Source organism: Eumetopias jubatus, unplaced genomic scaffold, assembly GCF_037043125.1.
Source record: "Eumetopias jubatus isolate StellerSeaLion01/CBP00866 unplaced genomic scaffold, mEumJub1_p1.0 scaffold_2, whole genome shotgun sequence".
NCBI classification, from domain to species: domain Eukaryota; kingdom Metazoa; phylum Chordata; class Mammalia; order Carnivora; family Otariidae; genus Eumetopias; species Eumetopias jubatus.
In genome coordinates, this window is record NW_028274808.1 from 50,219,219 (window position 1) to 50,247,096 (window position 27,878).

The 27,878-nt window shown below is 40.7% G+C and overlaps 1 protein-coding gene across 1 annotated transcript in view; it reads right to left on the reverse strand.

Annotated features, from left to right (window-relative positions):
- The window catches only part of FBXO16 (F-box protein 16), a 47,889-nt gene extending 35,884 nt beyond the window's left edge, over positions 1-12,005 (reverse strand). The window contains exons 1-2 of the mRNA XM_028114224.2: positions 11,907-12,005; positions 3,939-3,974 (exon numbers count right to left, since the gene is read on the reverse strand). Of these exons, the coding sequence (XP_027970025.1) occupies positions 3,939-3,974; positions 11,907-12,005 (135 nt within the window). The remainder of the gene's footprint in view (positions 1-3,938; positions 3,975-11,906) is intronic.
- Between the last annotated feature and the right edge of the window lie 15,873 nt (positions 12,006-27,878).

Below are 27,878 nucleotides of genomic sequence, written 5' to 3' on the forward strand. Positions count from 1 at the left end.
CTGCTTGTGCTTGTGCCATCTCTCTCTGTCAAATGAATAAATAAAATCTTTTTTTTTAAAAGATTTTATTTATTCATTTGAGACACAGAGATACAGAGAGAGAGAGCATGAGCAGTGGGAGAAGCAGAAAGAGAGGGAGAAGCAGACTCCCCGCTGAGCCAGGAGCCCGATGTGGGGCTCGATCCCAGGACCCTGGGATCACGACCTGAGCCGAAGGCAGACGTCCAACCATCTGAGCCACCCAGGCACCCCTAAATAAAATCTTAAAAAAATAAAAAATAATAAAAACTAAAATGAAGAGAGAAAATTAAATAAGGCAAATTGGAAATATGTCCCTTAAACAATTCATGTGGCTTTTGTGCTGGTATATAGACTACCATATGATATAATGAATTTAAGGAATAAATTTGTTATGGGACAAAAGAGAAAAACCAATATCATTTATTCATTTAGAAAGCATTTATTAAATGCCTGGTAGTGTTAAAGAATGTGTAAGGAGCAAAATATAGAAGAACTATGTCTTTCCCTCTGTAAATTAGTCTATTGGAGAAGAGAGATAATTAGTGATCTTTGCAAATATATTTCTATTAGCTCTGGTAAAAGAAAAGAATAAGCAAGATCTTTAAAAAGTGTAAAGACCTTGAATTTTTTACAGGATGATATCAAAAATACTTAACAGCTGTTAATGCCACCAACCAATGAAAAGTTGGTCACCCCAAATACTGGCTGAACACTGGCCTTGGTTACATTACTTAGGGGTTTCCGCTGATAGTATGTGGAATGGTAGTGTAAAAACAGTCATTCTAAATAAGTTTCTTTTTAAGTTGTTGGTAACAGATATAAAGTTAGTCTAGAAATATAAATAGGATTTGAGAAAAACTCAGCTAGATTTTAAATTTTTGATATTTTTCATTTCTTAATTTTTATCTTATTTACTTTATAAAATTTTTTTAGATAATACAGTCACATGATTAAAAAAATCAAAAGGTACAAAAGGCTATTCAGCTAAAGGAGTCCCTTCCACCCTGTCCCAGACTCACAGTTCTCCCTGGGGGAAACCAATATTGCCCTTTTTTTTTGTGCATCCTTCCAGATATACTATGTATATAATTTTTTTAAAAATTTACTTAGGTAACAGATATCCTAGACTGGAGCTTGTAGGCCAGCACAAAAAAGAACTAGTGACCAACTAAGACAACCAAGAATATTAAGAAATAGTATTTTAGGGACACCTGGGTGACTCAGTCGTTAAGCGTCTGCCTTCGGCTCAGGTCATGATCCCAGGGTCCTGGGATTGAGCCCCGCATCGGGCTCCCTGCTCAGCCGGGAGCCTGCTTCTCTCTCTCCCTCTCCCACTCCCCCTGCTTGTGTTCCTGATCTCACTAACTCTCTCTCTGTAAAAAAAAAACACACAAAAAACTTAAAAAAAATAGTATTTTCTATTAATCTTAGTGCAACGGACTGAATGTATCCCCCCAAAATTCATACGTTGAAACCTAACCCACAAGGTGATGGAACTAAGAGGGGGTTGCTTTGGGAGGGAATTAGGTCAAGAAGGTGAAGCCCTCATAAATGGGATTAGTGTCCTTATAGAAGAGACCCCAGAGAGCTCCCTCTCCCCCTCTGCTATGGGAGGACACAATGAAAAGACTGCCGTCTATGAACCAGAAAATGGGATCTCCCCAGACACCAAATCTGCCCATGCCTTGATCTTGGACTTCCCAGCCTCTATATATGAGAGATAAATTTCTGTTGCTTATAAGCCACCCAGTCGATGTGTATTTTGTTATAGAAGCCCAAACTTCTCTAAGACAGTTACTGAAACTCCTAGGAAAGGGGATCCTGTCCACTGTTATATTCCAGGTCAGAGATGTTCCCTTAAGGAAAAAGCGTTGACTATATGCTTTAAAGATGGGATATTTCAAGTTGATTACACATAACAAGAGTTAAGGAATCTAAGTATAGTTTTTTTAAATTTTTTAAAAGATTTTATTTATTTATTTGACAGAGAGAGACACAGCAAGAGAGGGAACACAAGCAGGGGGAGTGGGAGAGGGAGAAGCAGGCTTCCCGCCCAGCAGGGAGTCCAATGAGGCGCTTGATCCCAGGACCCTGGGTTCATGACCTGAGCCTAAGGCAGACGCTTAACGACTGAGCCACCCAGGCACCCCGGGCTTTCTTATTTTCTGATATGTGTATATGAGATTGTAAATTTTCTCTGAGTACAGCCACCCAGGCACCCTATAGTTTTTTTTACAAAGTAATCCTGATTTCTTTTTAAACTAAGATATAGTTCACATGCCATAAAATTTGGCATTTTACATGTACAATTCAGTGGCTTTTAGAATAATCAGAAGGTTGTATAGCCATCACTGCTATCTAATTCCAGAACATTTTCGTTATCCCCCAGAAGAAACTTTATACCCATTACCATCAATTCCCCAGCCCCTGGAAACCACTAATCTATTTTGTGTCTCTATGGATTTGCCTATTCTGGACATTTCATACAAATGGGATCATATGATATGCGGCCTCTGTGTCTGGTTTCTTTCATTTAGCGTATTATTTTTTAAAAAGATTTTATTCATTTATTTGAGAGAGAGAAAGAGAGAGCGCGTGCGTGCGCACACACACACGGGGGAGGGGCAGAGGCACAGGGAGAGGGAAAAACAGACTCCCTGCCGAGCAGGGAGCCCAAGGTGGGGCTCCAACCCACGACCCTGAAACATTGACCTGAACCAAAGGCAGATGATTAACTGACTGAGCCACCCAGGCCCCAGGACCCTGGGATCATGACCTGAACCAAAGGCAGACACTTAACCGACTGAGCCACCCAGGCGCCCCTCACTTAGCAGATTATTTTTAAGGTTCATCCATGTTATAGCATGTATCAGTACTTTATTTCTTTCTCTTACCTTTTAAAATTTTCTTACCACTTAAAAATTTTAGTAAAACATATGTAACATAAAATGTACCATTTTAGCCATTTTTAAGTGTACAGTTCAAGGGTGTTAAGTACATTCACACTATTGCACAACCATCCCCCCATCCACCTCCAGAACTTTCTCATCCTCTCAAACTGAAACTCTGTACCTATTAAATAATAATTCCACATCCCTTGGTAATCTCTATTCTACTTTCTGTCTCTATGAATTTGACCACTCTAGGTACCTCATGTAAATGGAATCATACAGTTGTTGTCCTTTTGTGTCTGGCTTATTTCACTTAGCATATTGCCTTCAGAGTTCATCAATATTGTAGCTTGTATCAGAATTTCCTTCCTTTTTAAGGCTGAATAATATTCCCTTGTATGGATAGACCACATTGTGTTTATCCATTCATCAGCTGATGGATCTTTGGGTGCTTACACTTTTTGACTATTATGATTAATGCTGCTATTAACATTCATGTACACATTTTTGCATGACCGTATATTTTCAATTCTCTTGGGTGGTAGAGACAGGTGGGGCCATAGAGGAATTTGATGAGTAGTTAACATAGCTCAGAGACTAATCATGCCCCAGAGAAGGACAATGATCACTGGGACTCTGTGTCTCCTTTGAGGAAAGGGTGAGGATGCTTTCAGTTGTATAGAGGATAGTTGTGTCTTGTTAAACAAAAGCATAAAGTTGTTACAGTTTTCCTTTGGAAATTTAAGTACAGGTAGAAGGGTGTGTAAGGTTGCTAAGCAGCCCAATGGATGAACTGTGCTAGTTACCAAGCTGCCATCTCAGATCCAACTCCCCTTTATAAATCCTACTTCGTGAGAGATAGAATGCTATTTTGTGAGTATAGAACCGTTATTGATACATACAAAGAGTACCAGTCGAATTTCTCAGGCAATGAGCGATCACTTATTACTTTATGTTCAAACTGAATTCTTTGGGCTCTATGATAATGTGACATAATAGAGAAGTAACTATATTTTAAATGGTTACCCATTTTCCAAGTAGAGCTCTTCTTTCTTCAAATACCTACAATAAATAAAAAGAATGGAATGATTTTATATTTCATGGTTCAAAATACCCATTATAAGAAAGATATCATTAAAGTATCAATAAATAAAAATTGACAGTCTTTTCATTATATGAACTGAGTATAAAAAGACAGATTTCATTCCTGAGAGGGTACTTTACTTATTTTTAACTTGGAGACAGTATCGTTTTTCTCAGTTTATCCATGTGGAATAATTCATCTTAAAGAAAAAGCAGTGCTTTTTTTTTAAAGGAAAGAATAAGAAAAGAATGGAATGGTAAAGTGAAACCATTTTTGGAATTTGAAAGGAGATGAAAAAACGGACAAAGGAAAAACAGGAAAATGGGGATCCTCCCCCAAATATCAATAGTATGAGAGCCTGTGAAATTTATGAATGAGCAGCTCTGTTTTTTATATTTCGGTGTGCACACAAATCATGGGTGTACAAGCACTGATATGTTTGTAGGATTAGAAATTTGTGTATGTGTACCTCTGGGCTTACAACTCAGTGTTTATCTGGATAGGCTTGTTATTATATACTAGTTAGCACAGACACCATGTCATTTTTACATCTCTACTGTAGAGTACATAGCATATTACAGGTACGCCTGTTTGCTGGATTGAATGAATTGGTTGTGATAAGGAATATCCTTACGGAGGTATCAGTACAATGTGAGTGGATTTCTATTTTAGTGTAGAGGTGTTTTTCTGAGCCTCAGTCATATGTGTATTTGAATGAACGAGGAAAGGAGACTGATGGGAGAATGTTTGGCAGAGGAGGGAGTTACGGAGAGAGGAAGCAAGGGAGAGTCATGGACAGATGTGAATGCCTCTCTCAATCCCACACTCAGCCCCTCTTGTCAGCTTTCAAAATTGGGATTGATGTTTTTCCCTTCCTTTTAGCACTGCCTAAATTCTCTAGCGCTGTAAGAATGTTCCCACTTAGAGACTAGCTAAGGCTCATTTCTTTCCTTTTTATGGAGGAGGAGCTGGTTTTATGCTTCTTTTTTTTAAAGATTTTATTTATTTATTTGACAGAGAGAGAGAGAGACAGCAGGAGAGGGAACACAAGCAGGGGGAGGTGAGACAGAGAAGCAGGCTTCCCGCGGAGCAGAGAGCCCGATGTGGGGCTCAGTCCCAGGACCCCAGGATAATGACCTGAGCCAAAGGCAGACGCCTAACGACTGAGCCACCCAGGCGCCCCTGGTTTTATGCTTCCAACAAGAAAATGCTTTCCTTCCTTTTTTAGGCTCTCAAATGCTAGTTTGAAAGGGCATACAAAAGAGGGTTTGAAATAATTGGTTCAACAACAATCTCAAGGCCAGTGAAACATCACTTTTGCTCCTGGCCATAGAATCTCCTACGTTACAGGTAGACACTTTTCTCACATTAGAGAAGAAGAAAAAGGATGCCCTTCTCCCCTGCCCCCTATTAACCTTCACCTGGGCTATTAGGACCCTCACATAATGGCACAGATAAACGTGGGATTTCTGGATGAAAAGAGAAGAGAACCTATAGAATATAGAAGATTTAAAAATGTGGATTCAGGTATTTCCCGAACTCTTGCCCTTTGTCTAACGAAAGCCTATCAATCATCTGTTGGTCGATCCAGGTCACCAGCACCAGCACTTCTCAGATGCCCAGGGGCTCTAGCTCCTCCCAACTCATATTCCAGTTATAGCCCATGCTCCACGTGGGCTTTATAGGGTTTGGTATGGCTCTCTCATTGCCTCTGGTCATTTCATCTTCCCATGTGGATTACAAACACTTTCTCTATAATCTGTCTAGGTTGCAAGGCAGGCCCTCAATAAACACCTGCTGACTGAACAACAACAAAAAAGCTTCAAAAGTCATAGCATTTTAGAGCTAAAAGGAACCCCTAAGATCTTTTGAATTTCCTTATTTTAGAGAGGACAGGAAGAGGCCCAAAGGCTTACATTTATAAATTTTTTTTTAAGATTTTATTTATTTATTCATGAAAGACAGAGAGAGAGAGAGAGAGAGAGAGAGAGGCAGAGGGAGAAGCAGGCTCCCAAGGAGCAGGGAGCCCGATGTGGGACTCGATCTCAGGACTCTGGGATCATGACCTGAGCCGAAGGCAGATGCTTAACCATCTGAGCCACCCAGGCACCCACATTTATAAATTTTTAAAAATCACTGGTTCCAGGCTGTCTGTTCAGCTCAACTCTGTACTGGGTTCCTCACTAGAACCATGGTCTTCCCTAACCTGACTTCCAGCTGTACATTTGCAATAACTGCTGGGCGAAGAAGAAAATGTTATGTCCCAAGACCACAATTTCTTTTTAAAAGGAGGATGAGATGACCATCATGACACCCAGTGACAATATGGGTACTGGAAACAAAGGGGCATTGACTTGAAGAGGAGAGGAAAGTTAGCGAGAAGGTAGCAGGAAAGGAATGGGGTGGGAGGTGGGGAGTGTTACTCAGGCAAAAACAGTAGTTTTTTGTTTTGGTTTTTTTTGGAGGGTGGGGAGGGGCAGAGGCAGAGGGAGAGAGAGAATCTTAAGCAGACTCCACGCCCAGTGCAGAGCCCAATGCGGCGCTAGGTGTCACAGGCCTGAGACCATGACCTGAGCTGAAATCAAGTCAGATGCTTAACCAACTAAGCCACCCAGGTGTCCCTAAAACAATAGTCTTTAGAGGGCCAATGACCAAGTCTAAGCAGGTCCAAGCAAATTCCGTTCTTACAAAGGCATCTAGACCCAAATAGAAACTGATGGGAGTGAGGGGGGAGAGGAAAACCAATAGACAAGCTCAGGCCTGGTTCTGACTCTACCCTTGCAAGAAAGAGAATTTGGGACACATTATTTGTCAGGGTCTCAGTCAGTCTTACATTCCCTGGTTTGGAGCAAGTCTTCATTCCAAAGATTTGCAATCAGTTTGTCATCTTAAAGAGCTGGAAAACAAAGTATTGATTCAAAATAGAAATATAAAATGGATCTTCTTTCCTCGCAGAGCACTGCAGTTTGTTTATATCACAGTTTACTTGGAGCCTGCTGTTAAGTCAAAATCCTACGGTTGTTATTTTAGTCTGTTGACAGTGCAGTTACATATTTCACCATGTGACATCATTACAGTATAGGAGTGAGACATTTAGGGGCTCCTAAAATATGACTGATTAATGGCAGTGAGGTGCTTTTTCTCAGAACACCTTTTAACATGTATGGTACTACATCTCGAAAAAGAAATGTTGGTTACTTTCAATTAAAACACTAGATGGCAGGGGCGCCTAGGTAGCTCAGTTGGTTAAGTGTCTGCCTTTGGCTCAGGTTATGATCCCGGGGTCCTGGGCCAGAGCCCCATGTTGGGCTCCCTGCTCTGCGGGGAGTCTGCTTCTCCCTCTCTGCCTGCCCCTCCCCCTGCTTGCACTCTCTCTCTCTCTTTCTCTCTCTCTCGGTGTGTCAAATAAATAAATAAATCTTAAAAAATAAATAAAACACTAGATGGCAAAGAAATGCATACTTTAAAAACATTCTTCCTCTCAAAATTCGTAATGCCCAAGTTATTTTGAAATCTGTTACATTTGCCTATGCTGATCATGCTCTCTTTGAAGGCATCTGAATTTGAATTCAATCTCTCTGCTTCAAGCCTGCTGTGAAGTTCAATTCCTGTACCCCGATGAGCACCGAGTGTTGTATGGAGGTATTGAATCACGACATTGTACACCTGAAACTAATATGACACTGTATGTTAACTACTAGAATTTAAGTAAAAACTTAAAAAAAAAATCCTGTGACCCTTTTTAAGACTGAAATAGTTACATATTTTATATTTTACTACAGAATTGAAGAAAGACAAAATTAAAACAAAAATAAAACAGACAACAGAACCTCAAAATTATACCAATCATTGGTGACACATGCCCTATTTAGAAGTATAGAAAAAAACCTTGAAATTATTGTATGGACACCTTCTGACCAGCTATATCCTTGGTGTCTATTTTTAATGCCTTTTACACAGTCAGAATGTTAGATCTGGAAGCAATCTTTGAGGTAATCTGATCCAACATAGTTATTTTACAAAGGAGGATGGTAAAGCCCAGAGAAAATAGGTGACTTACTCAAGTCATACAGGAGTTTATCAGTGATCTGGAACCAGAATTTTTAATTCCCAGAGTTATTGTTCTCTCTTTACTTTTATTTATATTGTTTTTAGATTGTTTTCAAATTTGGAATTTTAGAAATTGTATTGCACTATGTAAAGTAAAAAATGAAAGCTTTCTTCTTATAGGACCACCTCCCCCAGTGCCATCCAACTCTTCTGGGGAAACCACTATTAATAGTTTGGTATTGGGGCACCTGGCTGGCTCAGTCATTAACAGCATGTGACTCTTGATCTCGGGGTTGTGAGTTCTAGCCTCACATTGGGTGTAGAGATTACTTAAAAAAAAAAGTTTGGTATACCTGTATACAAATTTTATGTGTATCTATGTACACTTATACATATACATACATGTATATACACATGCACAGATTAAAAAAATAATTTTACTCCAAACCAGAACCTAACGAAACCACAAAATAACTTTTTGATAAAAAATGAGAGGTCTAGGAGCACCAGGGTGGCTCAGTTGGTTAAACATCTGACTCTTGATTTTGGCTCAGGTCATGATCTTGGGGTTGTGGGATCACACTCTGGGTGAGGCTCCTTGCTCAGCAGGGAGCCTGCTTAAGATTCCCTCTCTCCCTCTCTCTCTCTCTGCACCCCCCTTAAACCAATAAATCTTTTTTAAAAAATGAGAGGTCTAAAGAACAAAATAAATATTATCTCTAGAAATTATTATTTCAAGACAAAAGCTTTTAAAAAACCAAGATAAGACAATGTAATGCTGGCTGTGATGCACTGTCCAGGATTTATTCACCCACTTGGTGGGGAGTGCTGCTGGCTGTCAGCCATGAGCTTGAGAGCTCGACTTTGTTCAAGGTCAAGCCCTTCATGGGGCAGCTAGCATCTACTGAATGGAGTGTAGAAGTATATTTTTTATTATTTATTTATTTATTTATTTATTTATTTATTTATTTATTTAAGTAATCTCTATACCCAACGTGGGGTTCAAACTCACAACCCTGAGATCAAGCCAGCCAGGCGCCCCCAGTATGGAAGTATAAAGGCTGGTGGCTACAGGGTCAGGCCTCAAAACCCATAGCCATTTCTCCCCTCCCCTCCTCTTCTCCCCTCACCCACCTCTCCCTCCTTCCCTTCCCTTCCCTGGTGCCAATCCAGAGAGCCCTCCACAATCGATGCCCTACATGCTAATCTCAGAGTCTGCTTCTCTAGTAAACCAACCCGCAACAGGCAATCAGGCAATTAAGATACTTTTTTTTCCTCCCTATCTGCTAAATCGATCAACACTTCAAATGTTTCAGAGAAAATCTCTGAAATCAAGGCATCCAACAAATAGGTATTTCAATTCAAGTCACTTTTTTGCGTATGTGTAAAGCCTTCACAATTTTAGGAGAAAACAGATTTCAAAACTACACACCGAAGTTTTTTTAGGGGGTGGGGGGCAAAGCAGAGAAGCCGTTATATAAACTGTTGGACTGCCAAGAACACTTACAAACAGGTGCTCAATAAACAGTTGTTGAGCTGAATATAAAGGGCTTTCAGCAGACTCGCTTGTGTTCAGGGCCAGATGAAGGCCAGACGTCTGTCTCCCATTCTCTGCCTTTCCTTTTGTTTCTCCTGGCCCTTCCTCTTATTCTATGTCTCATTCTTCTTTCCTCACTTCTTTTATCTTTTCCTTCTCAGTCTCTCTCCCCTTTATTTCTCACTATTCCGATCACTACACTTGCTGCTCTCTCTCTCCCCAGATTGCTCGTGTTTCACATCCGAGGAGTAGAACAGGAAAGTACTGAACAGGAGGGGTGGGGACTGATGTTCTTGTTTTCCCAGGGTGATTAGCATATCTGTTCGGTGTAGAGGCATGGGGTCAAATCCAGACTAAGGAAGGAGGGACGGAGGGACTGGAAGGAGAGCGTCAGTGAAGGAGGTCCCAGGGAGGGTGGCTGAACCCTGACTCCATCTTTTGTGCCTCAGGAACTCTATCAGGCACCGGAAATACAGAGAGAAAAGACAGAATCTCAACTCTTGACACATTACAGTTGAGTGGGGAAGTGGGTAAACAGTGATGAGAGCAAAGGGAAGCAAGCCAGAGAAGGCTTTCCAAAGAAAATGACCTTTGAGTTAGCTCTTAGGGGAGGCAACAAGGGGAACAAAGGAGTGGGGGTGTGAAAGAGTATGGCTCATCCGGAGGCCACTTAGCTGTTCAGACCTATGATGGGAGGAAAGCAGTGGCAGGGTTTGGAATTAAAAGGCTGGCTGAGGTCAACTTACAAAAGGTCCCCTGTGCTAGGTGTAGGGGTTTGGAATTTACTCTTTGGAGCAGAGTCTGTTATCAGTTTCTCATTAAAGGATTAGCACGGTATTTTATTTTTTTATTCTATTTCTTTTTCTTTTTTTAGTTTGGTATTTTAGAAAAATCACTCTGGGACCAGAACAGAAGATGGACTGGTAGGGATAGAGGCAGTGAAACCAGTTAGGGGTTACAGCGGTGCATCGGGCAAAGGGTAATGAGGGTATGAATCGACAATGTGAAGCCGGAGGCATATAGATGAATGAAGGAAAGGGGCCCAGAGGAAGAGGAAGACTTTTAGAACTTGAAAATGAATTGGATGTGGAAGTGAGGGGGTGCTGGTAGACACACCTTCCTGAGCCTCCTTCTCCCACTCCTAAATGTCTTGGAATACCAAGAGTGCTAGGTGTCCATTGCTTTTTCCTTGGGCAATTTCTTGCCTTGGAGCAAGGCAACCTTGAGTAATGAGGTACTATCTCCCTTTGGGACCAAGAACATGTTCTTACTGCTTACTATAAAAGCAAACGATTCCCTGTGCTCACTGTTCTTCAGTTGTGATGCAAACCCATGTGTATGTAGTATTTTTCTGGGGCTTCTGGAGTCTTGTGGGACAAGGTAGGCAAAGAGGACCAATGCAAACATGATGCTCCTGCCACTTGCTGCACGGTGAGTAACAAAGATTTTTGTCTCTGATCCAAGAATCTTGTGTTTTCCTATGAAACGGTAGTGTCTCCTATGCCATAAGTAACAGGCCAAGTTATTAGCTTGTATATTGGGGAAAACCAACCCAGGGTTGGCAGGGAGAAGGATAATTTCTGGCTTGAGTGACTTGGTGTCAAGTGGTGCCTTTTACCAGGAGGAGGAACTGGTGTGTAGGAGCAAGATAATGAAGTCGGTCTCATTGATGTTCATTGTTTTTTACTGACAACTAGGTGTAGTCCTTATAATAGGTATTGACAACCGGAGCTCACTGACCTGTTGGTAAATTCTGCCCCCAAGTGAAGCAGGAATAGAAATCCCCAGAGGCTGGCCAATCACACCCCAGCTGACACTCAGCTTCCCACCTCTGCAGTCCTTTGGTGTATTCTGTTAGTGCTTTCCCAGAATTCAGGCAGGAAATAAACTTCTTAGGAGAAGCCGAGTAATGCGAGTAATCAATTGAGGCTTACTCATTTTATTTGGTTAAATGGGAAGCGTTATCCAGTAACTGCAACTCTAGCAAGAAAATCTTTTTCTGGGAACTCCTCACAGACTACCCTCTCCTCTCTCATTTCTGGTGGTTCCAGCAGAGAACCAGTGATGGAAGAAAAAAGGCATTTGGGATGAGAGCGAGAGGCGAGTGACAGTAGAGGAAAGAACTAATCTAAGACATTTTCATCATGGTCAGGGATTCTGTCTACTGCAAGGGCTCAATAAAAGTTTTTGAAAAAATTCTTCATTTGCTTTTTATTATAACCCATTACACAATCCTCAACAATTCCTGTTAATATTTTGATAACTAACATTTTAATACTTTTCTTTAAGGCCTGGATGCGATAAAATAGCTCTGGTCACTTACCTGGTCATTCAAAAGCTGATGGTTTAGAGGTGTCCAGGTACTCATCTTTGTCTGCATTTTGGGACCATCTATGCTTTTTGGAGGTGCAAATGCCATCATGAAATAACGGAATATTTTTCCATAAGAAAAACCATACCTATCAGAAGAAATGAATCTTATAATCTTCAGAATACTAAAAGTACTAATACCATACCATCTTTTAGTACACTGAGAGAGAGAATTGGGAGGGGGGAGAACATTTACCTGGAGAATTTTATAGGGCAGGCACTTTATATGCATGCTCAATTAAAGCTCATAACAATCTGGCAAGGTGGTGGGTTTTAGCTCATTTTATAGATGAAGAAAATGAGGTTCATTGACGTTACACACCCTGCCTAAGTTTATACAGACAGTAGGTTGTGGAACTAGAAATCAGATCAGGTCTATTTAAATCACTCTTCGCTAAGAACATACCCTAATGGCCAGAAAGAAGTATTTTAATTTGTAAAATCATAGTGCAATAGAAAGTACTCCATCCTGACCCCTTGTGTCTTTATTCCTCCCCCCTTTGTGATATCTAAGTAACAAGGGTTCTAGCTTGATACCATATTTAAGAACTAGAATGATGTAATGGACAAAGCCAAGCCTTAGAGATGGACAGATTTGGGTTTACCGGGGGAAATGTGCTATTTTTAGATGCCCAGTATAGGTTTACAATCATTTGATTAAAACATTTTAATTTCCATGAAGAACTACTTTCCCCTCATTGTTTAGAATATGCTGGGTTGGTTAATCAAGGTGGCCTCACCTTCTCCAGCTAAGACGTGGTCATGAGACCAAGCTAAGCCAGTTGGACTGACGCTAGCTCATCCTAAACTTGACAGCTGGGGTGGTTGTTCACAATAGCATCGATGCTCTGTTAAGTTGCTTCTGCTGCCTTATCCCTCAGAAGACCCTTGTCCTTTCTTGCCCATTTTTTGTGAGCCACCTGATATCCTTGCAGTAAATTTCTTCTTCCCACTTACTTACATTGCAAATATTACATTTGCTTACATTAAAAAATTACTAAACTTTTTACCTTTATACAGGTTTGATCCTGGCTTTAAAACTTACTAGCTGCATAATGTTTTGCAAATTATTCAGTCTACCTGAGCATTTAATCTATCTGCATCTACCTTCAACCACTGTTTTGAAGATTGGAGAAAATGGGTCCAGCAGAGTGCCTGACAAATGGGCAGTTTCAGTAACTATTAACTTAGCTGCAATCTTTCTTAGAACTTTACAGAGTGCCTCAAAACCTATCAGAGGGGGGCACCTGGGTAGTTCAGTTGGTTGAGCATCTGCCTTCAGCTCAGGTCAGGCTCAGGGTCAGGTTCCCTGCTCAGTGGGCAGTCTGCTTCTCCCTTTCCCTCTACCCCTCTCTCTGCTCATGCTCTCTCTCTCTCAAATAAATAAAATTGTAAAAAAAAAAAAACTATTAGAGGGCCATAGCAAAATATTTTAAGGTGGAAAACATTTAAAGCAGATTGATGATAGTTTCAATATTACATCCTCAGAGTTTCTGCTTGCTTCTGCCTTCCTTCCTCTCTGAAGGTGGGTTTCATATCAGAAGGTGGTAGTGGTGACTGAGAGAGCCAGGGCTTACCTGCATGATCTATGGGCTCCAAAAATTACTCTACAGAAGCAAAGATTGGACAATTAAAAAAACAAACAAACATTACTTTTTGGTTGATATGGGATTCCCCCAAAAGCTAGATCTGAAATCTTTGAGGCTCTCCCTTGACAGGTAATATTCGCTCTCAGGTTTGAGTTATAGCTGAGATAAAGCCAATGTTTGAAAACCACAGGGACATCATTACACAATCCTTCTTGGCAGTTGCCTACTGCCACCAAACCACTGGTATAAAGTGGACTCACATCAGCACTCACGTTCTTCCCAACCTCTAACACCTAATTATCTGAGTCACACATGTTTAGCCAAATTGCAAAAGGTATAAGAAATTATTTCATTACAGTATTATTAATTGGCAGCTATAAAAGTATGTGTGAGTGGGCAAATTATAGATACAAAGCATGGTCTCTGAGCCTAGATCTCCCCAGTTAAAAATCACGTATTTCTTTTTTTTTTGTATTGTTCTTATTTATGTCTGATCTTTCCTCTTTAAATCAGCTGTTGTTTTTAATCTTTTTTTTTTTTTTGAGAGCCATAAAACTCTTCGAGAACATAATGAAAGCTATGAATCCTTTCCCAACAAAACTGCACATGAACATAAAATTTTGCTTACCCCAGGTGAAAAACTCCCGCTATAAGCTGAGAACTTTCTAGTTTGTGGAGGAAACAAGCTTTCTGAATTAAGACAAAGTAGCTTCTCTTGGGCTTTCCTAAGGCTCTGCACTGGATATTTTCTTTTTCCTGGTTCCTAATAGAAATTATTTGAATTAGACTTTCTTCAATCAGCTTGATTTTCAGATGGGACTGGCCAAGAGAAACAGCCCTCTTGGTAATATGGTCCTGCTGAAGCATTCAAATGGGGTTGTCCTGCCCTTGCTTTCGTCATTATCCTTTAGTGGTTTTTCCTCCTTCTTCCATTCCAGAAGATGGGCACTGTACATATCTGCATGCACACACATGTTCACGGCATAAACACTCAGGACGATTACAAAGACAGACATTTTTATATAACGTACACAAGAAAGAAGTGTCCCCACTCTATCAACAAGACAAAGCAAGTTGTCTTCCTCTCCTTCCACATATAAGCTTGCTGTTGTTTTTGGTGTGACCTCTTTTCACCTTAATGGCTGTCTTTGAATGTTGATCTTTAATTTTTCTCTGAATGAAATGGAAGAAAGGGGTGCCTGGGTGGCTCAGTCAGTTGAGTGTCTGCCTTTGGCCCGGGTCATGAGCCTGGGGTCCTGGGATTGAGTCCCACATCGGGCTCCCTGCTTAGTGGGGGGTCTTGCTTCTCCCTCTGCTCCTCACCCCACTTGTGCTCTCTCTCTCATAAATAAATAAAATCTTAAAAATATATATTAAAAAAAAGAAAAGGAAGAAAGAGGGTCTTTGGTCCTAATCCTCAATGTAGGGTTCTAGTTCAACAGCTAGGATGGGTCCTCTGGTAAAGTTTCAATGGTCACAAACCTCCAATCCCATTTTCTGAGCCATTCCTCACACTGCAACCATTATTTGACTTTACTAAGGACCTATTAGTCCTGTGTCAGGGGTACAAAGATAAGAGTCTCTGCTTTAATAGAGCATGCAGTCTACTGTTAGAGAGGGTTTTTTGTGGGTTTTTTTTTTTTTTGCAAAAAAATGTATATACTTACAGTGTACAGCTTGATATTTTGATAAATGTATACATTGTGAAATGATTACGAAGTATTTAACACATCCATCACCTCCCATAGTTACCATTTGTGTGTGTGTGTGTGTGTGTGTGTGTGTGTGTATGTGTGTGGTGAGAACACTTGAGAACTACTCTCTTACTAGTTTTCAAGTATAAAACATATTATTACTAATTATAGTCACCATGCAGGATATTAGATCTCCAGAACTTACTCATCTTATAACTGAAAGTTTGTACCCTTGAATCAATGTCTCCCCATTTCCCTCACCCCCCAGCCTCTGGTAACCACCATTCTACTAAGGGAAATATTTTTTAAAAGACCAGTTGAGGGGCACCTGGGTGGCTCAGTGGGTTAAGTCTCTGCCTTCAGCTGATCCAGGGTCCTGGAATGGAACCCAAGTTGGGCTCTCTGCTAGGTGGGGAGTCTGCTTCTTCCTCTCCCTCTGCCTGCTGCTTTCCCTGCCTGTGCATGCTCTCTTTCTCTTCCAAATAAATTAATAAAATCTAAAAAAAAATTGATTTTTTAAAAAAGTGACAGTTGATTGTGTCACTTTTCAGCTCAAAAACCTTCAGAGGCTCTCTGATGGCTACAACATAATCAGAGTCCTTAGCGTGGAAGTCTAGGTCCACTATGAATTTACCTCAATCTACCTTTTCTGCCTCATCCCCCGCTCTCTCCCTTCATGCACTATCTGCCCAGACACAATGAACTTTGGTACAAAACAACTAGTACAGAACTCTGATGCTTCTTTCCTCATGTGGTTTTCTTACGTTGCTCACGTGAATCCTAATCCCAGTGCTACATAATTGGTGCTCAAATATTTGTCAAATCAACTGAATGAACGAATACAATAGTGGTGAAGAAGCAGTTTAAAAATTAAAACTAATAGAAATGTAGGATAAAACTCAGAACATTATGCATTGAGCACTGGAATTAAACTCAGGACTATCGGGGTTTTATTTGGAATTTACAGAGCAGAATAGGATTGAGTTTCTCTGCCAACACACATTGTACATTGCAGTATCATCAGAGAAGAAAATTATATCAACATGAAAAAAGGTATGGTTAGATTTGAATACAAATTCATCTTATATTCAACTAGTTAGAAACAAAGCAAAAGCTACACTAAAGACAAAGAGCTAGTGTTTGATAGGCACAGAAATAAATTGTTGTTGTTAATTTCGTAAGTATGAAGCATCTGGCACTTCAACTGCAGTTGAAACGGAGCAAAATGTAATCCCCAGGAGCACTAACAAGGTTTCCGAGAGGCCCAAGAGGATCTCAGAGTGGAGCTCTGAAAAGAGTCTCCATCCTTTTCATGCACTGCCCACTGCTCTCACCTCTTTCAGCTCACCTCCCTCTTCAAGCCTCAAGCGCTGGTGTTGCCATGGCAGCCTTTTCTTTGCCTCTGTCCAGCCCCCACCCTTCTTCCAGTAATCCAATCACTACCTATAAATCCTTTCGCTGGCATCCGGGGTCTCTTAGGCAACAATGTGTGGTCTCTTGATTGGTCAAGAGATTCGGAAGGGTTGGCTCCAAAACTCGGCATACGGATATTTAAAAGCCCGAAGCCAAGAGGGTGGGAGGGGCAGCAATCTCCCAATATAATGCTGGGAGAAAGATGTGTCCAATCCTAACACAAGCAGCACTGACAGGCACTCAAGACATATTTGTGTTCCAACTGAGGTCGACCTACTGAGCATGCCCAATTATATTTCTCTGGTCATTCCGGGGCTCCGAAATGTAAATTCCACTTTTCCGGGTTTTAAGAGTGGCCAACAGGTAAAACAGGGTAGGAGGAAAAAGAACTCGCCGCTGGTTCAATGGAAGAATAGCACCTGCAACCGGAAGTGGAAGGACGTGGGAAAATTGCCCAACAAACAAACTCACAAATGCTTCAACAGGAATTTCAACAGGAATTCAGGCTGACTGACAGATACACCAGGGAACCAGCAGATGGCATGGCTTAATAAGAATAACTACAAATTTCGAAAATTTTACAGCCCGGTCTAATTTAATTAAATCTCTTGAGCACCCGCCATGTAATAAGGGGCAGAGTGAGAACACAAGGATAAAAAAGATCTAATGAGAAAGACTGGAAAATGCAGTGTGTAAATAACAAATATAAGGCCCACATTGATAACTGTTGTGATAGAACTATAAACACGTGCTGGAGAACAACCAAAAATTCAAAATTCCAGATGGAGCTACTTCAGTAAATATAAAGCAGTTCCTATGGGCAGCAGGTAACAACAACAAAAAGACAAAACAAAAACCCCTCAAACCTTCACTATCTTATGCTTCCTAAAGTAGATAAGAATATGCTCTCCTCCAACTTAAGCAAATGTAAACCTATGTTTGTATTGTTTCATAGTTTTGAAATAGACAGCATTTGTATATCTCCAACTTGAAATAGAAGAGTGAAGCTCATAGAGATTGTTGCTTCCCTTGAGTTAACAAAGGATCTGTAAGTGGCCAAATTGAAATTGGAACCTAGGTTGTCTGAATTCCAGCCTCGTGGTTTTTCCACATGATCAGGTTGTATGTAAATGAATAAACAAAGCCTTTGGTGGCGGGTAGGGGTCTGGGGGAGGCAGTCAACGCAATACTAAATTACCATGTACAGTATTACCAGTTAACATTTATAGTTTCAAAACGGGTTCATCCAGAAAGAGACCAGTTTTAACAACATGCTATGTCTCTCTGTGAAGTTCCCACTCATTAAAAACCTTCTATTGGTGGTTACAACATGGAATGAAAGAGAGATGGGATAAAAGAAACCATCTCACTTTATCCCTGTTGAATTTGCATAATTTTATACCTGAAAATAAGCTGCCTGTCGACTGTCCTCTCAACCAGCACCCTCTGGGCATCTGCTTATCCAGCACCTCATCCGTCTAACTGCAGATGCTCCTTTCCCCTCTGACCTGAATGACATCAGTCAGGCTATGTTCATAGTGAACACACCAGCTCAATGTCTGAAATACTTCAACATTACTTCAAACATAAAGACAAATTTAGAGACTACATAAGAAACACCCTTGTATCCCCACCAAAAATTTTAAAAATATTAACATTGTTGCTTCATGTGTGTGATTAACAGTCAGAAGCCCCTTTTGTATACTTTACAGATCTGATTCCCCTCTCTGCCTGTCTAGAGGCAACCACTATCTATGAAATTGGTGTGTAACCTACTTGTCCATTTTGTTACGCTTTTTATATGTAAGCATAAACAATATGGCTAGATGTTTTTAAAGAGATACGATAATTTACGTATCTTGTAGTTCGCTTTTTTCTTTTTTTTTTAAGATTTTATTTATTTATTTGACAGAGATTGAGACAGTGAGAGAGGGAACACAAGCAGAGGGAGTGGGAGATGGAGAAGCAGGCCTCCTGCTGAGCAGGCTGGGCTTGATCTCTGTGACCTTATCCGAAGGCAGATGCCTAACGACTGAGCAGGCGTCCCTAGTTTGCTTTTTTCAATGTTATATTTTTGAGATTTAATCATGTTGATACATGCAGTGATAATTTCTACATCACTCCCACCTTCCCATTAGAGGTATGATATGTCCTATGCCTGACAGTTTTCATGGGATGGTGTGTGAATTGCATAAAAATACATTAGCTGCACGTCCTCAGAGGTTCTGCAAGTACAAAGGATCTGGTAATACATGAAGCAAGCACACACAGATTTTCACATACACGATTTGCCTCCTCACTCACCCTCAGAAAAGGCAGTGTTGGCTCAACAGGACATACTGACTTGCTTAGAATCAGCTGAAGGATCAGTATTACTTAAAAAAAAACTGTTACTGTACAAATATTTACTAAGAAAATTGAAATGTCACTTCAGTCTCATTTATTATGCTTTTCCCCATAGTTCACCATCTGATGTTAAACTATATTTATGACTGTCTAAGCTCAATACTCATTATTTATTTAACACTTATTGAGTACCTTTTAAAAATTGTGGTAAGGGGCGCCTGGGTGGCTCAGTCGGTTAAGTGGCTGCCTTCGGCTCAGGTCCTGATCCTGGGGTCCTCGGATCGAGCCCCGCATCGGGCTCCCCGCTCAGCGGAGAGCCTGCTTCTCCCTCTCCCTCTGCCTGCCACTCTGCCTACTTGTGCTCTCTCTCTCTGTCAAATAAATAAATAAATAAAATCTTTAAAAAAAATAAAAATAAAAAAATAAAAATTGTGGGAAAATACACTTCACATAAAATTTACCATTTTAACCATTGTTTAAGTGTACAGTTGAGTAGTGGCAAGTATACTCACATTGTTGTGCAACAGGATCAATATTACTTTAAGACCCATGTGCTATCAACAGAACAAAATGATGCCTGTGACGTCTAGCTTGCAAAGGGAGGAAAAGGAAGCGAAAGGTAGGTAAAACAGCATAGTAAAAAGGACACTTTGGCTTTGAATGAATCCGGACTCCTATTAAAAAGCTGCGTGACCCTGGGTAAGTCATTTAACCTTTCTGAGCGTTCTTTTCCTCGTCTGAAAAATGAGAGATTGGGTTTAGATGACTTTTAAGGACTCTTTCAGCTCTGAAATGATTTATGTAGAAGAGGAGGGAAACATTTTCTACGGAGAAAAAGATGGGGGAATGCTACCAATAACCACAAGCTCCACCTGTGCACTAAGGTGTTGGCCACGCGGATATAAACTGTTCCCAGGCAGGTATCCAGTCTGCTCTGTTGTTTAAGAGTGAAGCTCTGCAACAGGCCAGATGCTTACTCCTATCTGCACCCAGTGCCACCCTCAACATCCGTAACCTTACTCTTGACAACTCCAATCCCCGGGGGTCCCTAGGTCAGCACGCTCGTTCTCAGAACAGGTTTTGGCGGTCTTGCAATAACAGCATCCCGGGCTTGGGTGGTGATGAGTCGCCGCGCTTTCTCAGCAGGGAAGGTAGGGCTTTGCAAAGAGGACTGAGTGCATTTAAGAAAAACGTTTCCAGAGTTCAAAAGCCCTCCGCCGGGGCAGGACAGTGCAAGGCGTCAACCGAGGCACGAGGTAGGGAACAACCCAGCCCAGGGAGCCGGTACCTCTCAGCCGGACTCAAAATGGGAGCGTTCGGTCGAGTGTGCGCAGCGCGCCTGCGTCGTGCGTGCGCGCGCGGGCTTGCTCGCTCCCCGGGCCGCGCGCGCCGGCGCTCCCGAAAGCTCGCGTTCGCTCCGAGGCGGCGCGCGCTGTTGGTCCTCGCTGGCTCCGTTTACCTGAGGGACCCACGGCCGCCCCGGGCCGGCGCTGCAGCCCCCTTGGAGCCCGGCCCCGAGGTGTGAGGTGAGCGACGAGGCGTGCGGCTCCCCGTCCGGCTTAGCTGGAAAAGGGCGCGGGCAGTGTGGGGAATGAGGAGGTGCCGCCGTGGCTGCCCGCTCCTCTGCCTAACCCTGTGCTTGAGGAGCCACCAGCAGCTCCGGCACCTCCTCCTCAGGGATCGTTATTCTCGTCGCGGCCAAAACAAAAGCCTTCGGCGCCAGGCTGTGGGGGCGGTGTCGGAGGGGCTCCTCGGGACCCACGGCGGGCCGGAGGGGTGCGGAGGAGCCGAGTTTGGGGTGCGGGCTGAGGTGGGCAAATGCTCGGGAGATTATTAACCCTCTGCATCCTAAACCCGCTCTGGGCAACCTGTGCGAGTGTGGACCACGGCTCCCTCTCCGCCACCCCCGGCCCAAACCCTAGGCGGAGGAGGACGTCTGGGGTGGGCGCCCGCTCCGTGGGTCGGCGCCGCGGGGGCGCGTGGCGCTCTTCGCTCGCGGGAGCGTGGGTGGAGGACGCGGTGGCGGCGGCGGCGGCCGGGGGGAGGACAATGCATCTAGGGCTCCGGCGCCCCGGGCGCTTGGGGCGGGCCCGAGACCCACGTTAGAATTGCCCCTTGCCTAGATGTTGTTTTAGCATTTGGCCGACCTCTTATTTCCAACGCCTAAAAGTTGTCCCCTCCATCCCATCAGTTTCCAAAGTCTGCACTCCCTCCCAAATGCTTCCCCCAGCTGCCCTCTTTTATGCTAATGTGTATTTGCCGTGAGGGTACTGTTGGGTAATTAATAGATGGCCTCTCAAATAAAGGTGCTGTAAAAAACATTTCAAGACATTTTAACATCTTCCCAGAAGCTCGTTAAATCTCAGGAGTCTTGGAGTTAGGTGCCTCCTTGTAGGAGAAAGAGGGCTTTTTCTTTCTTTTTTTTAGAACAAAAGCGCATGCCATTAATTTAGGCATGGGATAGATTTGAAGTTGAAAAATATCTACCCAATAAAGGAGGTCCAATTTTTTGCCCAGAATTAAAATGAAATTTTGAATTTTGGTTCCTTTCTGAATTTGGGCAGATGCAGCAGCAGAGCAGAACAACAGCTATAAAAATGACTGCTGTATAAAAGTATCCAAAACAAAATCTTATTTTATAAAAGTAGTTTTGACAGACTGTAACGTTTATTTGCGGGAATTGGGTTACTTTGCAAAGCCAATACCGCAAGAGCAAGGAAACAAAGACCTGAATGACGTGAGGGATGTTACCTCCCTCTTCAACCTTCTTTTAGTCTTTAGTGGTGTGCTGACAGTCTAAGGAATAGATAAATCCTTAGTTCTGTTGTTAAGAAGCAAGATAATGCTTCCCATCCATACTTTTAAGCAAATCAATACTATCTTTTTCCTCCAGGAAAAAAAAAGGGGGGGGGACATTTACATGAACTACCAAACCACAGCATAAGGGTAAAAAGATTCAGAGTTAGGGAAAGTAGGAAAGAGGCGTGAAAGCTTGATGGGCGTGAAAGCTTAATGGGTGGGCTTGAAGGGATGGAGTTGAAGATAAAATATAATTAAGATGCAGTCCTTCTCTTACCCTCTTGCCTTTTATTTAGTGGAATAACATGTTCCTCCTCTACCCACCAGATGTTTTGAAGCTATCAGGAGAATAAGTAAATAATAAAATCTACCATCCTGCCTTCTCTTTCCTACTTTTTTTTTATCTCATCCACTTACTAATATTCTCTACCTCTACACTTCTAAATCTATAACAGTGTCCCATTAATAGTAGAAGAAATGACTGTTGGGCTCTTTCATTCTTTTCCCCATCTTAGCTACTATATTTTTTTGAGCTTTATTTTGTGCTTTGAACATTTAGGTAGATTTTTCTTGGGAGTTCCATGATTGAGGTATTTGAAGTAGGGAACGTTGAGAGGAATTTAATAAAGTGCACATTCTTCCTTTGTATAGTACAGTGTGGAAGTCTTTGTCATTGGGGAAGGAGAAAGGAGTTTTTCACTCATAATAAGTCTTCTGTTTCCCACTTCAGGAAAAACTCTCTCTACCCATCTTAAATTTCAAATTACTTTGTTAGTAAAACTATAAGATTTTATACTCAAAAGTAATTCTGAGCATATTAGTTTGTTATTAGGCTTCTGTTGATTTTATTTTCTTTAGGAAATGTGGTAGGAAACAGTTCTTACATCTTTACCTTTCACAGAGGAGAGTGATGTTGGTGTCATGTTTTATTTATTTTTTAACTCCTAAAACTCTAGAACTGTGGCTGCTTAAACCTGTAGCTGCCCACAAAAAGAGCAATAATGCAAATAAAAAGAATGATTTGGAAAATGTCTGCTGAAGAAATTATTCAATATAGATTTGAGGAAAGAGTAACAGCTCTTTACTGGCTAGGAAGGAGTTTTAACTGATGATTGCATCAAATGCTTTTCACTTCATTATCCTGAGAACTATTGACACTTGGTGGATCCAAGGAATGAAGTATATAACTAGGTTAGTGAGCTTAAAAAGAAAAAAAAAGTCCGGGTTTCTAAATTTTATCTCACTGAAATAGTTTTATAGTCAAAGTATACAAACCTTGCTAAGGGAAAAAGTTGGGCTTGATATTAGGGGATTTTTCTGATGAGTAGATCTTAATTGGAAGGGGAAACTGGGCTGGAATTTCAATCCAATTTTTTTTTTTTTTTAGTTCAGAATCTGGTCATCTTTTAACTTTCCATTTTGTTTTTTTGAAGATTTTATTTTGTAAAGTAATCCCTATACCCAGCGTGGGGCTCGAACTCACAACTCCAAAATTAAGAGTCACGTGCTCCACCCACTGAGCCAGCCAGATGCCCCATTGTCTCCATTTTTCTTTTCAGGTTAGTTTTAAAAGATCTTCTGCTTTCTTTAGTCTTAAAAGTAATTTTTAATTTGTAAAATGGACTGGATTTTGATCCAGTCATTGATGCCTATCATTCACTTTAATTTTGAACCTAGATGTGTTTGTTTTTCCTGTTTGGTTTTTTTTAAGCCCTATCATCACTCAGCACATTGGATGGTTGGGTTATTTGTGGAAATAGGTAGATGCCCAGATGGACTTTAAAAATTAGAGAGATGACATAGAGCAGAAAAGGGATCCTCATTCAGAGATTAATAGGAATCTAAGCCCTATGAATTAAATATGAAGCTATAGGGCACCTGGGTGGCTCAGTTGGTTAAGCGACTGCCTTTGGCTCAGATCATGATCCTGGAGTCCCGGGATCGAGTCCCACATCGGGCTCCCTGCTCAGCGGGGAGTCTGCTTCTCCCTCTGATCCTCCCCCCTCTCATGCTCTCTCTCTCTCTCTCTCTCTCAAATAAATAAATAAAATCTTAAAAAAAAAATAAATAAATATGAAGCTATATAAACTTAACAACCAGGAAACAAAATTTTGAGAATGAATTCATTTTTAAATAATAAGATGTGGAAAACAAAAGGCCAGAGGACGCGTGGATTTTAGGAAAAGGAAAGTAATACTTAGCACAGTGAATATGCTCTGAGTCTATTTTGTTTCTCTTACAATACAGTAATTTCCCTTAAAGGAGAAACTTCGTTATTTAGAGGTAGTCATTGCTAATCCTTGCAGTGCGTTCTTGGAAAACTGAAAGAAGACAAAGAATATCGCCCCTGTTCCAACTGTAGCCACTGTGTGTGAGGCAGCCTTCGGATAGTATTTCTGAATTGGAGATGCAAAATGTTGTTTATATTTATAAGGGGTCCAGAAAATTAAATCTAAACCGAGAATAATGAAATGGATCATTTTCTGTACAAAAAGTATGAATTGGAATAGAATTACTGAACCTAATGTTTTGCAGGACCCTCTTCACATCCCTCAGGACCTACTTTGTCAGTATTTCTTCAGGATTCAGCCTGCTTTCCTCTTCACAGTTGCCACCTCCTGCTTTTCCCACCTAAGTTCTTTGGGTCTGGTTTCGCAGCCAGCCTGGAAAGGCAGTCTTCCAAAATTGAATCTCCTACCCCTTTATTGCTGCTGTTCAGGACAAATACTCAGCTTATTTTATTTTAAGGGCTTTTACAGTTTAACTGGTAATTAGGGAGTATCAGATTCCTGATATTACACATTTATAAAAATGAGATGTCCTTTTGTTTTCTGATGGAATGATAATCAGGCAACTTAATCAGTTTTCCATGTATCTTACATTGCTCTATGGAGAAGTGAGTGTGCCTCTCTTCCCGCAGGTAGGACATGAACAGCTGTTGCCACATCACTCACTTTTTGATGGCCCCTGGTCCCTGAAGCTGTTTGCTCCAGTTATGTTCACTCAGCAGGTCCCTTTATTTATTTGAGATACTGCAGATTCCGATAGTAAACAATATCAGTAAGAATGCCAAAATGACTGTTAACCTTTGTTTAATGAGTTGCTGTATTTTGGCAGGACCTCTTTGGGTCCAGGATCTTCTCCATTTCCTGCAGGTCTGGAACTTCAACTTACAGCTTTTCCATAGATGACCCTACCTTAGGAAAAATGACTTTTGCTACCCACACAATCCTGTTTAGACGTGGTATCTCATTGTTATTGAAGAGCAATTTGGAATATCTATCAAAAGTTCTTTTAAAATGTGCCTACTATTTGATTCAGCTGATCGGTGATCTGATTTTTATCAATACTGAAAATCAGTTTTTACTCAAACTACAATAATTGATCATCATTTTTTTCCTTTTCTTACTGCCTGCAATAGGGCATTAGAGTGTCCCTTGGCTTGTTGCTTGATTAGCAGCCAATAAATCAGTGATTCAACTAGTATTTAATCTTGTTAGCTAGTCAGCACACATTGGGAGGTTTATCAGAGTTAATTATTCCAATACACAGAATAACGTACCGTAGGTTCTTTTATAAAATCTCAGAGCATTTATAATATATTTAAGCAATTGAAATAGTTTTATTCTGTGCATATGTTTTTTGACAGAAATGGGATATGTATGCTGTTTAGAAAATTGTTTTAATTTTATTTTTTACTTACTATATTGTTACATCTTACCATGTCAGTAAATAGAGATCTTGCTCATCATTTTTAGTGACTATATAATATTCCACCATGTGGTTGTACCATAGTTTTTTTTTTAATGAATCCCTTATTGGTAGACTTTTCAGTTATTTCTAGTTTTTTATTTTATAAACAGTGTTACTCTCACATATATTGGTTATGCATCATGTGTACTTGTGTGCTTACTTAGAATAAATTATAGATTTGTTGCATCAAATTTTGCACATTTTAAGGGTTTTTGAGGTAAGTAGCCGTTTTTAAAATACCAAGCGGTTTACAGTAGTATTTCTAATTGTTGGAATGTTGAAATTGTTCTTTTTTCTGCATCCTCTCCCATACTGTGTTCTTTCATTGTTATTTCTGCCTGTCTGGCAAAAATGTTCTCTCATATTTGCATTTTTTTTTATTATTAGTAAAGTCAAATATCTTCGTGTGTTTGTTGGTTATTTGTTCATTCATAAATTTATGTCCTTTTCCCATTTTTCTATTAAAGTGTTATTCTTTATCTGCTTTTATTTTTTAAATTTGTTTTAGGTATTACTTTCTCTAAGCATAAAATTATATTTAAATGTACCTGTACTCTTTTTTTTTTTAAAGAATTTATTTATTTATTTGACAGAGAGAGACAGCTAGAGAGGGAACACAAGCAGGGGGAGTGGGAGAGGGAGAAGCAGGCTTCCCGCTGAGCAGGGAGCCTGATGTGGGGCTTGATCCCAGGACCCTGGGACCATGACCTGAGCCAAAGGCAGACACTTAATGACTGAGCCACCCAGGCGCCCCTATACCTGTACTCTTTTAAATTACTTTATTTTAGGGTAGAATTTCTCAAAACGTGACTTATGGACCATTTGTAACAGTACCTGAGGTGACTGTTAGAATGTAGTTCGTTCTCCAGAGATTCAGATTTCTAGACTTCTAAGGGGAACCATGAATCTACCACACATTAAAATTGGAGAACCTCTTATTTGGAGGAAATATAAATTGTTTTAAGATTTTTAGTGCCTTATTTTCTTTTTGTCTTACTGAATTCACTTTTTATTTCAATAATCAAACTACAGTCTTTTTTAATTTTTTTTTATTTTTTAAAGATTTTATTTATTTGAGAGAGAAAATGAGAGACAGAGAGCACGAGAGGGAAGAGGGTCAGAGGGAGAAGCAGACTCCCTGTCGAGCAGGGAGCCCGATGCGGGACTCGATCCCGGGACTCTAGGATCATGACCTGAGCCGAAGGCAGTCGCTTAACCAACTGAGCCACCCAGGCGCCCCATAAACTACAGTCTTAAAATATTAAGATTTTCATCTTACTCCAGCCTAACAATAGATTTTACAGAAGTGTTTTGATATATGGTAATTTGGGTGTTGTATTACATAAAGGAAACTTTTATAAGACAGTGGGAAGCTTCACTTGTACATGAGGCAAAAGGAATAATTTAGAGGAAATCAGGTAAAATAAAGTAGGTAGAAGTATAAGGGGGTGTCCTCTAGTTTTAAAAACCCAATGAGGTATTTCTCATTCCTTCTTTTATATGGTAGTCTTCCTTGAACCCACAAATTTGAAGCACCTGTTTGAAAAATTAGTTTAGGGGCACCTGGGTAGATCAGTCCATTAAGCATCTGCCTTTGGCTCAGGTCATGATCTCAGGATCAAACCCCGCACTGGGCTCCCTGCTCAACAGAGAGCCTGCTTCTCCCTCTTCCACTCCCCCTGCTTGTGCACTCTCTCTCTCTGTCAAATAAATAAATAAAATCTTAAAAAAAAATAGTCTAAATGAAATTTGAAAAATTATTGGTATTACTATGTATATAGTCAAAAAAGGAGCAATGTTCTCTTTAGTTTTTTTTTTTAGTTGCAAGCAGATGAACATGCAGCATAAACAATAAACTACAAAGATAAACTTATATGGATATTTTAATACTGTAACCAAATAAAGCTTTCAGTAGTTATTTGACACATATTTAATGATATGCATAATTGTTACTGTGTTGCACGTAATTAAGCTTAAATATGAACGACTGTGTTTACTACGAGTTTTCTATAGCCAGACCTCACATTTCTGGGGCCAGCTTGAAGGAGGAAAAAAATATGGCAGGCCAGGAAGCTGTCACAAAGATCTCTGACTTAGAGATTTTGCATAGAGAGAATAGTCATTTGGGGCAGAGATTGCTCCTAACTTTAGTATTCCTAATTCTTAGTATTCCTAATTCATAGACTTTCCTTTTCCCTTCCACCACTCAATACCATGTACTAGAGGAAGAAATTGGAAAGATTCAGCCACTGCTTTATTTTCTCCAAATAATTTTTTCTACTTAGTAACTAAAGCTTCGGATGCAGAGTTCCCAGGCATTGATAGTGAACA